Below are 13974 nucleotides of genomic sequence, written 5' to 3' on the forward strand. Positions count from 1 at the left end.
AAGATGGCAAAACTACACCCATAGGGATGAGGAAGCCAGCAAGAACATGTGTGACACTGGTAAATATGTAGCTCACACAAAGGACAGGGACTTCTACTCAGGGGCCATAATTCTAAAGGGGTAAGAACACATAAAGTTTAGATCTAGATCAGGTATCAAAACCCAAGGTGTATCCAAACCAGTGCAGAGGTGGGACTATTAGACGTAGTCTGTCATTCTTAGGATTCTTCATGTCCAAGACAAGAGGGAAAGTGGAAGAGTCTGGGTTCGGGACCATATGGCACGAGTACACACATGTACCCTCTAGCCCATCCCCTACACACACACGGTACCAGTGTCCAGTGAAGGAGAGGAGGGTTTTGGGAACACCTAAAGAGACCAGACAAATGAGTGGCCAAGAAACAAGAATGAAGCAACAGAAAGTGCATTTAAATAATTCTAAAACCCATTTTGCATATCAATGCATTTTTCACAATAGACAGAACTATGAGGCAAGAGCAGACATTTTCAGCTCTAATATGCTGTGATTCTATGACACCTGCTGAATTAAAGGTCTACATAAAGGCTAAGTCTCACAAAATCTAGGATCTTTAAAATCAAAAACAAAGTTACTGCACAAGGCTTGTAAGTTTTAACTACTGTTTCAAATAAACAATGAACATTAGGAAAAGCAATTCAATCTCTTATTCCTAGTCTTCGGTGAGAAAGTGCTACCTATAAAATATCTTTAAAGAAAATTCTGTGGCACACTAAATTTAAAATATGACTATATTTACCAATTAGAACTGTAGCTTACCCCAGAAAGATTTCCCAGAACCAGTTTTACCAACTGTTTCACATAGGAAAATGAAGGTGCACAATTGCTATTCCTAATGTGGGCACTGCAAGCATCCAGGACAGTCCGAACAGAAACCCGAGCATAAATAACATCCTCACACATTCCAAGCAGTATGCTGTTGAGATGATCTCCAAGCTTGATAGGCTGAATATAAAGAAAAGAGAAGCCACATTGATAAGTGTGAGTAAATCTTACAAATTTAATGAGACAAGCCATTCCAGTAGTCATAGAAACCACAACAAAACACACTTCAAATACTGGGAGGGAATTAATTCCTTCTCTAGCAGTATACCTATTTTACTGCATTTCACATTTTGACATTCCAAAAAATTATTAACAGATCATTAATATACATCTCCCAACATAGGAAGTATTACAGAAACACTCTGGGAGTTTTCTGTATGAAAAAGAAATGGGATTCTTTAATTATTCAAATATTTTAGTTCACAGTTACTGCATATACACCATTTCAGGGAAATATACAATTTCCTATTATTCAATAAAATATAATATATTCAATATATATTTAATATAATTTGACACTCATGAAAACTTAGAAGAGATTTTATATATTGCAATGATTAAAGATCATTTAAATATAAGCTTTCATTATGCTGGTGAAATCGAGAGGATAAAATGTGAGATTTTTAAAATTAGCTGAAATAATTTGTAGATTATATTGAAATATCCAATAAGCATACCAAGAAATGCAAATTTAAATAACAAAAGGAAGCCACTACACACTTGATAGAAAGGTTAAAAATAAAAAGAATGATAATACTAAGCACTGCTGAGGACTAACTGGAGTTAAATCCAGTTTGGTTTAAACATATGCTTTCCCTGTGACCCTTTCACTTCTCCCACATTTGAGCATTATGTAATAGTTTAGATACAACTTTGATGCAACATTTTTTATATTCCAACCGCTCAGGTCTAGTTAGCAACTCTAACTCTGGTTTTACAAAGTACCCTTTATTTTCCCTTAAACAGCATTCATAACATTGTGCTGTAATTGGTTATTTGCTGTATGTACCCATGAATAAGAAGGATTCTGCAGGCATGGCCCATTTTATTCCTAGTGTCCAGCACAGTGTCTAAAACAGGTGTGCACTTAATAAATACTTCTGAATTAATATTAAATATTTACAAAATAATTATTATTTCTGATAGCAAAATACAAGTAAAACTTTATATAGTCCCTCTAATTTATATATTATTGACACTGACTTTATTTTCAGTTACTAGAATAAAAAAGTGTTAATTTTAGGCTGCGATCACATTTTACATGTAAGTAAGGTATATAATATATGACATCAATATGCTCAGTAATAATTTAACTTTCTCTTTTATATTTAGAGAATTGAAACTGAGGAAAGCAAATACACAGTATTTTTCATGATGAAAAATGAGGCCAAATCAAGTTGAACACTACCATTCATTTTTCATTTTCTTAAATACTTAATTTAATTGTTATTGTTATTTTTTTCCATTACCACTCAGTCCCCTTACACCCTCCCGCTTCCCCAGCAACCACTACACTGTTGTCCACGTTCATGAGTCCTTTTTCCTTTATGCCCAATCCCTGCAACCCCTAACCTCACTCCCCACTAGCTGTCATCTGCTCTTTATCTATGAGTTTGCCTCTGTTTTGCTTGTTAGTTCAGTTTCTTCATTAGATTCCACATATAAGTGAAATCATACGGTATTTGTCTTTCTCTGACTGGCTTATTTCACTTAGCATAATGTCCTTCAGGTGCATCCATGCTGTCAAAAAAGGTAAAATTTTTTTCTCTTTTGCAACCAAGTAGTATTCCATTGTGTAACTGTCCCATAGTTGTTTTATCTGCTTATCTACTAATGGACACTTGGGCTGATTTCATATCTTGGCAATTGTAAATAAGGCTGCAATGAATACAAGGGTGCTTATATTCTTCTGAATTACTGTTTTGGGTCCCTTGGGTATATTCCCAGAAGGAGGGTAGCTGGATCTAAAGGCAGATCCATTTTTAATTTTTTGAGGCATCTCCAAACTGCTCCACAGTGGCTGCACCAGTCTGCATTCCCACCAATAGTGCAAAAGGGTTCCCCTTTCTCCACATCCTCACCAGCACTTGTTGTTTGTTGATTTATTGATGGTGCCATCTGACAGGTGTGAGATGTTATTTCATTGGGGTTTTAATTTCCATCTATCTGATGATTAGTGACTTTGGGCATCTTTTCATATGTTTATTGGCCATCTGTATGTCCTCTTTGGAGAGGTGTCTATTCACGTCCTTTGACCATCTTTAAATTGGATTTTTTTTGGTGTTGAGTTTTGTAAGTACTTTATAAATTTTGGATATTAACCACTTATCTCATTCTGTGGATAGTCTATATATTTTGTTGATGATTTCCTTTGCTATACAAAAGCTTTTTAGTTTGATGTAGTCCCATTTGTTTATTTTTCCTTTTGTTTCCCTTGTTTGGGGAGATGTAGTCTATAAAATATTGCTATGAGCAATGTCTGAGAGTTTGCTGCCTATGTTTTCTTTTATCTTTTTTATGGTTTAGGGTCTAACATTTAAGTCTTTGACCCACTTTGAACTTATCCTTGTGTGTGGTGTAAGAAGGTGATCTAGTTTCATTTTCCCCCATGTATCTGTCCAATTTTCCCAACACTGGTTATTGAATAAACTCTCTTGAGCTCATTGTATGTGTTTGTTTCCTCTGTCAAGTACTAATTGACAATAAACACATGGTTTATTTCTGGGCTCTATATTATGTTCCACTGATCGATGTGTCTGTTTTTAGGCCAGTACCATGTTGTTTTGATTACTCTGGCCTTATTGTATAGTTTCATATTAGGTAGAATGATTCCTCTAACTTTGTTCTTTCGCAGGATTGCTGTTGCTATGTGGGGCCTTTTGTGGTTTCATATAAATCTTTGAAATACTTGTTCTAGTTCTGTGAAATATGTCATTGGAATCTTGACAAGAATTGCACTGAATCTATAGATTGCTTTGGGTACTATGGACATTTTAATGATGTTAATTCCTCCTATACATGAACATGGTATGTGCTTCCACTTGTATCTTCTTCAATTTATTTCTTCAGTGTCTTACAATTTTCTGAGTACAGGTCTTTTACATCCTTGGTTAGATTTATTCTGAGGTATTTTATTCTTTTTGAAGCAATTGTCAATGGGACTGTTTTCTTCATTTCCCTTTCTGTTAGATCATTATAGGCATATAAAAATGCAAGTGATTTCTGGATATTAATTTGTATCCTGCTACTTTGCTGATTCATTTATCAGTTCCAGTAGTTTCTTGGTGGAATCTTTGGGGTTCTCTATGTACAGTATCATGTCATCTGTAAATAAAGACATTTTAACTTCTTCCTTTCCAATTTGGATGCCTTTTATTTCTTCTTGTCTGACTGTGGTGCCTAGGACTTCCACTACTACACTGAATAAAATAGGTGAAAGAGGACATGCCTATGTTGTTCCTAATCTTAAGAAGAACACTTTTTGTTTTGGCCCACTGAGTATGATGCTGGCAGTGGATTTATCATATATGGCCTTTATTATGCTTAGGTATATTCCCTCTATTCCCACTTTGCTGAGAGATTTTATCATGAATAGGTGCTGGATTTTATCAAATGCTTTTTCTGCATCTATTGATATGATCACGTGGTTTTCATCCTTCATTCTGTTTATGTGGTGAATCACATTTATTGATTTGTGAATGTTGTACCAACCTTGCATTCCCAGAATAAATCCCACTTGATCATGGTGTGTGATTTTTCCGATGCATTGCTGTATTCAATTTGCTAATATTTTGTTGAGGATTTTAGAATCTATGTTCATCAGGGATATTGGCCTATAATTTTCTTTCTTTGTAGTGTCTTTATCTGGTTTTGGGATTAGTATAATGCTGGCCTTGTGAAATGAGCTTGGGTATCTTCTTTCCTCTTGAATTTTTTGGAATAGTTTGATAAGAAGAGGTATTAGTTCTTCTTGGAATGTTTGCTAAAATTCCCATGAAGGCATCTGGCCCAGGGCTTTTGTTTGTTGGGAGTTTTTTGATTACTGCTTTAATTTCACTAGGTGTAAGACATTCATCTTTCTTAGATCTTATGTTTAAATTTTATAATAGAAACCTAAAATGTTTGTAACTTCTTAATTCAATATCAAAAAATCTCATTTTTTTGACTTCTAAATGCCTATAATAAAACCTAAGTCTAATATGCTACATCTTTGCTTTGATGCAATATACTGATTTTTAAATTTTCATTTTTTTTTTTTTAGTATTTACTACTATTTACTACTATGTTTACAAAGTTTTCAGGAATCAGAATTATTGTAGAAAATAAAGACTAGAAGCAGCCCAAGGGTCATAAGATCCCAAGACCTCAGTGTTACTTTGATCTGTGTCTGCTGCTCCAAGAGCCATGAACTATGACATATGAAGTGAAAAGAAGTTAATGTAACAAAGTATGAACCATACTCTGAGACACAGAGTTACTATTCATACAGTTTTTGCACCAAAAAATGTAAGAATGGATCATCAAAGACATTTACATAATGTGCTCCAGGTCCATCCATTATGCTAAGTGAAATAAGCCAGTCAGAGAAAGACAAATACCATATGATTTCACTCATATGTGCATCTAATGAACAAACTAAACTAACAAGGAAAATAGGGGCAGACTCACAGAGGAAGAGTAGGTTGATAGCTAAGGTGGGGGTAGGGAGTAGGGAGTAGGGGATGGAGGGATTGGGCAAAAAGGAAAAAGGACTCATGGACATGGACAACAGTGCGGTAACTGCTGGGGGGCGGGGAGTATAAGGGGGTTAAATGATAATGGAAAAGAAATACAATGAAGATTAAATTTTAAAAAATGTCTGTGTCTTAAAACACACCAGAAGAAAGTGAAAGACAACTCATACAATTGGAGCAGAACTTTGCAAATCATATACAGATATAAAGGACTTGTATCTAGAATATATAAAGAGCTATTATAACCTAAATAATAAAAGACAAATAACCCAGTTAAAAAATAGACCCTATCAATAGAGTGAGAAGGCCTGAAAACAGGTATATAATCAGATAATTATACACCAATATTAATATAAGCATTATTCACAGTAGTCAAAAGGTGGAAGCAGCCCAAGTGTTCATCAACAGACATACTGATAAACAAAATGTGGTATATCTATACAATGGAATATTATACAGCCATAAAAAGGAATAAAGTACAGATATATGCTATCACATACATGAACCTTGAAAACATTAAGTGAAATAGGCCAGATACAAAAGGATCATATTGCATAATTTCAATATTGTATGAACATATGTAATTTGTATAAACTATCTACAACAGATAAATTCATAGGGAACAGAAACTAGATTAGAAATTACCAGGGGCTGATGGGAGGGAAATGGGGAGTTATTGCTTAATGGATGCATAATTTCTATCTGGGATGATGAAAATGTTTTAAAAATAAGAAGTGGTGATGGTTGTAAAAAAAAAAAAAAGACATCTACAGTCCTTCTTTATCATCATTAAATGAGAATAAACAAAATACACTCTTATTTCTCTTGCTATAATTTTTGAAGAGGCTGAATTTGTTGAAACCTGGGCAGTGACTGCTAAAGTTCTAAGAACATTTAAAAAAAATAATAATTTCTTTAGTACTTTATTATTATTTCACTTGGAGAGTGTGGCATTATTAACATGAACAACGAGCACAGAAATGATGGTATGCCGGAGAGTATGCTATAGAACACAAAAAAATATGTGAAAGACTTTTTTATAACTTTATTTTTCAATTACAGTTCACATTCAGTGTTATTTTGTATTTGTTTCAGGTGTACAGCATAGTGGTTAAACAACCATATATTTTACAAAGTGTCTTCCTCAATATTTCTAGTACCCACCTGGTACCATATGTAGTTGCTACAATATTACTGACTATTCTCTAAGCTATACTTTTTATTTTTAAAAGTTTTATTTATTTATTTTTAGAGAGGGAAAGGGAGGGAGAAAGAGAAGTAAAGAAACATCAATGCGTGGTTGTATTTTGCACACCCCCTGCTGGGGACCTGGCCTGCAACCCAGGCACGTGCCCTACACTGGGAATTGAACCAGTGACTCTTTGGTTCGCAGGCCAGTGCTCAGTCCACTGAGCCACAGCAGCTAGGGCTCTATGCTGTACTTTATATCCCTATGACTATTTTGTAACTGCCAATTTATACATCTTAATCCTTTGACCTTTTTCACCAGTCCCCTAATCCCCCCACCATCTGGTAACCACCAGACTGTTATCTCTATCTATGAGTCTGCTTCTGTTTTGTTTGTTCATTTATATTGTTCTTTAGATTCCACATATAAGTGAAATCATATGGTATCTGTCTTTCTCTGACTTATTTCACTTAGCATAATACCCTCTAGGTCCACCCATACTGTCACAAATGATGAGATTTCATTGTTTTTAAGGCCAAGTAATATTCCATTGTATATATGCACTCCACAGCTTTTATATCCGTTTGTCTACTGATGGGCACTAGGGTTGCTTCCATATTTTGGCTATTGTAAATCATGTTGCAATGAACATATGGAATAGTTTTTTAAAAAGTGTACACTTGTACAAATGTAATGATTTGACTTACTTGGCTCTGAGGTACTTCATGATCAGCACCCCAATACAATGTCATTCCAAGAGAATAAATATGGATCTAGGAATAGAAGTTTTTAAAAAGTCATTTTATGGTAAAACAAAATTTAAAATTTTAAAAATTTGTTAAGTACTGTATATTCATGACATTTTGTTCCAAAGAAAGTTTAACACATGAAAAGGAAATCACAATTTCATATTTTTTGTAAAAGTGAGAGCTTTTAAAATAGAAAATAAAACTAGAAGTTATTGAAACAAGACTCCCCCACCCCCTATTCCCCAGCCCATCCTCTAGATGTAACCATTTTTATAAGTTCTTATTTACTTTAAAGTTTCTTTATGCAATCTCAAGCAAAAATGAATATACATTATTCTTACCTTCTTTTCAGAAAGGTCAGGAACTTTAAAAATTACTTGCATTTTTAATTTAGTAGGAGAGATATTTCCATATCAGTGCTTACAGATTCTTTTTTAGTACTACATAGAACTCCATTTTGTAGCAGTACCACTGTTTATTTAGCCAATCTGTTATTAAAGGGCAATTAGGATTTTCCTAAATTTTGGTATTTTAAGTAACGTTTCTGCAAACAGTCTTGTGATATGTTATTTTGTACATGCAAGTATTTCTCTTGAATTGATTCTCTGAAATTATGGATAAAGGGTGAATCATCTGTAGTTTTGACACATATTGTCTGATTTCCCTACATAGAAACTGCATTGTTCAGCATTTCTACTAGTAACATTTAGAAGGTTTTTCACAAGCCTTGTCCATAGAATGAGTGATGAATATTTGGACTTTTGACAATATGAAAAGTGAGAAAAAAAATCTCATTGCAGTTTGAATAGTACTTTTTTTCCCCTTACTATGAATATAGGGGATAGCAGATGGAGAATAAAGCAGGGTCAAAAAAGATCTCATACTTTTTCATTTAACAATTTTACTACTAGCAACTTATCAGGTTAATCTTCATGCTTCTGTGGAATGCTGCATGAGAAATTATATTCATAGCCAATATTGAATGTCTAAAGTTTCATATCTAAATTATTACAGCCTGCTACATATATGTCCCTTTTTTTCCATAGCCTTGACAATGAAATCAGATCTTCTGATGTCAACAGGATCTCATCCTCAGACTGAATATTTATATCATAAACATTTCCTTCTTCATTATTCCATCAAATGGTCAAACTCTGTCAGTTTTGCTTCAACTGTATCCTATATCCAGTTCTTTTCCATATATTATTAAACTCTCCAGTTAGAATCACATACACAAAATCTTTCATCTCACCTAGGTATCCACTTTTCTCAAACTTACTCTCTGAAGTTAAAAAAAAAAAAAAAAAAAAAAAAAAAAAAGGTCACATCATCTCACTCTCCTAAAAATAGGATAACTCACAACTGACTCAGAACGAAGTCTCAGGTTCTGTCATTTGGAGTCTTCTTTACTCAGACCTACAGCTTCCCTTTCTTTCCCTAACAACAGCCTTTCCAGGTAGCTAATGCTCTAACCTAGTTGATCTAACCAAACATTGCCCCATCACAGTGGATAATTTCTTACCTGTCATTCCACATACTAATAATCCTGAGTGAAATGCCTATTTTCACGTTTCTAAATTCTACTCGTTCTATAAAGCCCAACATAAATACTACTACCTTCTCTGTCATATCGCTCTACACTAAAAATTAATTGTTCCTCTTCTAGATTCCCAAAACACTTCATACCTCTATAGAACATTTACTTCACTTTGCCATATATTACAGATTGCTCTATACATGTTGATCAGGTTCAATTTTCTAGTTATTTTTTATCTTCCTTATGAGCATAATGTTTTATACACAGCAGGTATTAAATAAATATTTGTAAACATCAGCTAATAATGATGTACATTTCTTCATATTTTTTTAGACCTGTAAATTTTTATAAAACAATTTTGAATTCTTAAAATAAAAATAAACTTCTTAAAACACAGGATTACTTTAAAATCAATGCATTTTTCTTCCAAGGGTTGAGATAGGGTAGCCCAGTGTCTTTACTTTTCCAACCCCCAGCAAAGCAGAAAACAAAATTAAGCCAAAAATATTTAACAGTTACCTTTTCAACATCTGAGAGAGAAGTTAATGACTGATTTTGAAGAACCTCTGGTGCAGTGAATGCTCGAAGATCCTGATTGGAAATATTTTCATCCGTAAATGACACACTACCAGATGGCAGCAACAACAGAGACCATGGAGAAATGATGAAGCCAAGGGCAGCAGGATCAGCTATGCTTACTGGTTTGTAACCACACAAAATAAAAAGAAAAAGGAAAGATAATTGCTCAAAATTATAAGCAGAGGAACTAAAGATCACTTAAATGAGCATCCCGGCCTATTTATATTATATGGTAACTGTAAAGTTACATATACAAAGTCAAAGAAGAGTTTCATATATCTACTACTGCTAACATTATTAACAATATCTTGATTTGGCTTATTCTTTCAAAACCCAGATAACAGATCTTAGAAACTATAGAGGACTTTCATTGTCAGTCATAAGACTTAAACTGGTTTAAGTACTTTATCACAGTGAGATAGGTAGATATAAGGATCTTAAATGCTGGGGGAGAATAATGGATTCCTTTGAGAATATGGTGAACACTATGGTCACTTTTTTAAGGAAATTGCCTATAAAAACAAAATTCTGTATAAAAAAGGGGTTTAGATCTTGTAGCTCATTTATTGACCACTGATTAAGATGCCCTGATTTAGATTATAGTGGTCTAAACTGATGGAAAATAACTCAATGGATAATTCATCAGATTTGAAATTAGTAAAACTTCCAACTACAATGAAAATTTCTTTTTTGTGTGTCAAATATTTGTCTGAGCTTGGATTTTGTTTTGTTTGCACTTGTTCATTATTTCACTTGAATTTCTGGCAGCTTATATATTATCAAATGCAATAATGGTCTGTAGTTTTATTTTAATGTTTGCCTGTATGGGTGCCTAACAGCTCTTGCTCAAGAGCATTAAAAAAAAAAAATCCTTAAGATTTCAGCAATCATCCTTCCAAAAGCAAAGCTATACAGTAGGCTCAACAAAACACACTTATTAGAGGGTACTTTATTTTGTTCACCCTTTTCAAAATTAACATTGGGATTTTCTACATTAATTTTTAAATTATATTTTCTTGAATATTCTTTTACAGTTGTCCTGATTTTCCCCCTTTGCGTTCCTCCACCCAGCACCGCCCAACCCTTCAGGCAATCTCCCCACCATTGTTCATGTCCATGGGTCATGCCTGTGGCTACTCCATTTCCTATACTGTACTTACATCCCCATGGCTATTCTGTGACTACCTATTTGTACTTCTTAATCCCCTCACCTCTCCACCCATTTCTCCACACCCCTTTCCCATGTGGCAACCATCAAAACGTTTTCGGTATCCATGATTCTGTCTCTGTTCTTGTTTGCTCAGTTTGTTTTTCAGATTCCGTTGTTGATAGATATGTATTTTTGTCATTTTATTGCTCATGCTTTTTCTTAAATAAGTCCTTTTAACATTTCATATAATAATGATTTGGTGATGATGAACTATAGTTTTTTTTTGTCTGGGAAGTTTTTTATCTACCCTTCAATTCTAAATGATAGCTTTGCTGGGCAGAGCAATCTTGGCTATAGGTCCCCACTTTTCACATCTTTTATATTTCTTGCCAATTCCTTCTAGCTTCTAAAGTTTCCTTTGAGAAATAGCTGACAGTCTTATGGGAACTCCTCTATAGGTAACTAACTTCTTTTCTTTTGCTGCTTTTAAGATTCTCATTTAATCTTTGTCTGCCTATGCTGCCATCTTGACCAGAAGTCTTTAACATAGGTTTTAAGATAACTGCTAAGTGAACTGGATTGTAGACTCAAGAAACTGCTATAGGAAAATAACAAAAAGCCTATAACTACAATGCTGTTATTATTCGATCTGAATGGGTTATACTGATATTTTTGTCGAATCATGAGAAATTGATAAAAGTCTTTGGAACAGTTTATCAAACATACAGTACCTATGTGTTCCTAAAAACTACTTTTATTAGAATTGAATCATTTATCCTTTCTGACTTTTTAACCTCTACCTATAGCCAAGATTCTGATCTATATGTAAATAAAAAAGTAAACTATTAAAATTCATCCCTCCTTTAAAGATTGAAAAGCCAACTATATATGTTCTCTTGTCTATTTATAAACCTGAAACAGGTCTTTAATAACAAGACCTGTGTCAAGTAAGAAAAATATGTTTGAATGCATCTTTTGACCAGTCAGCATATCTTATGCTGCACTGAACCTGAGTTACAGACAATGGTCCTCACAGTATGACCCGTCCACATAGCAGGCTGCTAAAAAAAAATGTGACTAATAATTCTTATGGCAAAATACGTTTCAATGAATCATCATAGCTGGTAAGCATAGGTAGAATGTTACCTTTCACAGCCACTTTATGCATTTTCTGTTAAAAACTTCTTAAGTATCTCAAGAACGAGTCCCACACAATCTAGCTAGAGAAGAACTCAAACAAAGCAGAACAATATTTTTTTTGCCAAAGAATGCTATTCAAAATATTGAGGTATCTCACGTCACAGCACTATAAAAGCATCTACAATAAATTCCTTTCAAATTAGCAACTGAAGGGAACAAGCACCAGGAAGCCAACTGGAAAGGCAGTGCACAGTTAATCTGGTCTGAGATGATGATGGCCTGCAACCAGAGTGAGAGCAGCAGAGGCAGCGAGAACCTGCAGAAACGCGATTGTATTTGAGTTGAGAGAGAGCAGTAGAGGCAATGACAACTAAGTTTTCTGACAGACTGGATGTGAAGCAAGAAAGAGAGGATCAGGATGAATCCAAGATTTTGTTCTCAATAATGGAAAAAAATGGAGGACCATCAACTGTGACAGAGAAGATTACGGATAATGCAAGTTGCTGAGGTAGGGGGTTGGGAGATGGTGGTAGGAATCAGAACTGTACTTTGGGACATAATAAGATATCTGTCAGACACTGAAATGGGGGTGTCAAGTGGGCAGCTGGATCTGAGATTTGAGAAAAAGGTGTCAGAAGACATATTTTGGAAGTAACTGGCCTAATGGATGCTATTTAAAGCCCTGTGACTGGATGAGATCACCAAAAAGTGAGTTATAACAGAAAAGAAGTCAAGACCAAGGACTGAGCCCTGGTGTATTCCAACTTCAAGAATGCTCCTCAGTCTCCCCCACCCCCCGCCCCAGGTTCTCTTGGGCATCCATGCAAGTAGGGTGCTGTAATCTCCCTATCATACTTCCATTACTCATCGTCAATCTCCATCCACTATTTTAATTAATTCTTTTTATTATGTTTCTGTCTAGTTGCCCAATATCCAGGCCTGAACCTATGAGAAGCCGATGGAATTCTAACTCTTATGCTTAATTCCATATTTAGGGACAGAACTATGATTTCTGTTATACTTATTACCATTTGAATTTATAAATTATTGGGGATCACAGATAACAGAGGCATGAATGCCTCCCAGGAGTCTAAAAGCTATGTCCTGTCCTGCCATCCTGGATGCTGGTGTTCACTCAGAGCAGGAAAGAGCTTGCCACACTCTTCCTCCCGATCATCCCCAGCCACAGACGATACCTCCCTGACAGGGTGGCATAGAGCTGAAACTGAAGGTGAAAGCAACCCACAACTGCTTATCATTCTGAAATCACTAAGAGGTTTATTCATTTACCAGCACAACAAGGTCCGCAAAACTTATTATTCTGGCAAGAACGGCATCTTTTAAAATTTTGCTCTATGTAACAGGTGGGGGTTTTTTTGTTTGTTTTTCACTAAACATCTACAGTAAACCTAATTTAAGCACTATCCATATTATACATCTTCTCAACATTATAGGTCACTGTTCACAGAGTCCACAGTACTATCGAAAAGTTTAAGTACATATGTGTATGTGTGTGTATCTCTATCTATCTATCTAAAATAGGAAGTATAAGGTATCTAACAGAGAAATAGGAAATATAAAAGGGATTTAAAGGATAGCAAAATTATCTGAACTACAATGAAAACAGCCCTTTTTTATATGTTGCCCTTTACATGAGTAAGATTTAACCATAATTAAGGCGGAGATTCCAAAAATAAACAAGAGCCAAAACAAAGGCATGTGTATGGAAATTATTAAGTTTATAAACAGAGAAGCAGGAATTTTGGACAGAGCAATGATGAAGAACAGTGAGAAACAATTACCAAGGTGGGTCATATTTTTGCTTGTTAAAACACATACACACAAATGACACAAATATTTTCACTGTTTTCATATGGGATTTTTAAATGTCTTGTAATAAAGCACCTGTGACAACAAACTATATGTGTTCCCTAAACACACACATGACTTTAAGTATGGAATACTTTTTTCTTTTTCTTTTTTAATCCTCACCCAAGGATATGTTTTATTGAGTTTAGAGAGAGAAGAAGGGGGT

General features: G+C 34.6%; 1 protein-coding gene across 1 annotated transcript in view; it reads right to left on the bottom strand.

The window, feature by feature from the left end:
* Nucleotides 1-13974, bottom strand: part of PTPN13 (protein tyrosine phosphatase non-receptor type 13) — a 198351-nt gene that overhangs the window by 117577 nt on the left and 66800 nt on the right. Inside the window, exons 3-5 of the mRNA XM_054591769.1 lie at nt 9590-9768; nt 7492-7557; nt 797-982 (exon numbers count right to left, since the gene is read on the bottom strand). Of these exons, the coding sequence (XP_054447744.1) occupies nt 797-982; nt 7492-7557; nt 9590-9768 (431 nt within the window). The remainder of the gene's footprint in view (nt 1-796; nt 983-7491; nt 7558-9589; nt 9769-13974) is intronic.

This window comes from Pteronotus mesoamericanus, unplaced genomic scaffold, assembly GCF_021234165.1.
Source record: "Pteronotus mesoamericanus isolate MK-2021 breed Mesoamerican mustached bat unplaced genomic scaffold, CSHL_Meso_final scaffold_232, whole genome shotgun sequence".
NCBI lineage: Eukaryota > Metazoa > Chordata > Mammalia > Chiroptera > Mormoopidae > Pteronotus > Pteronotus mesoamericanus.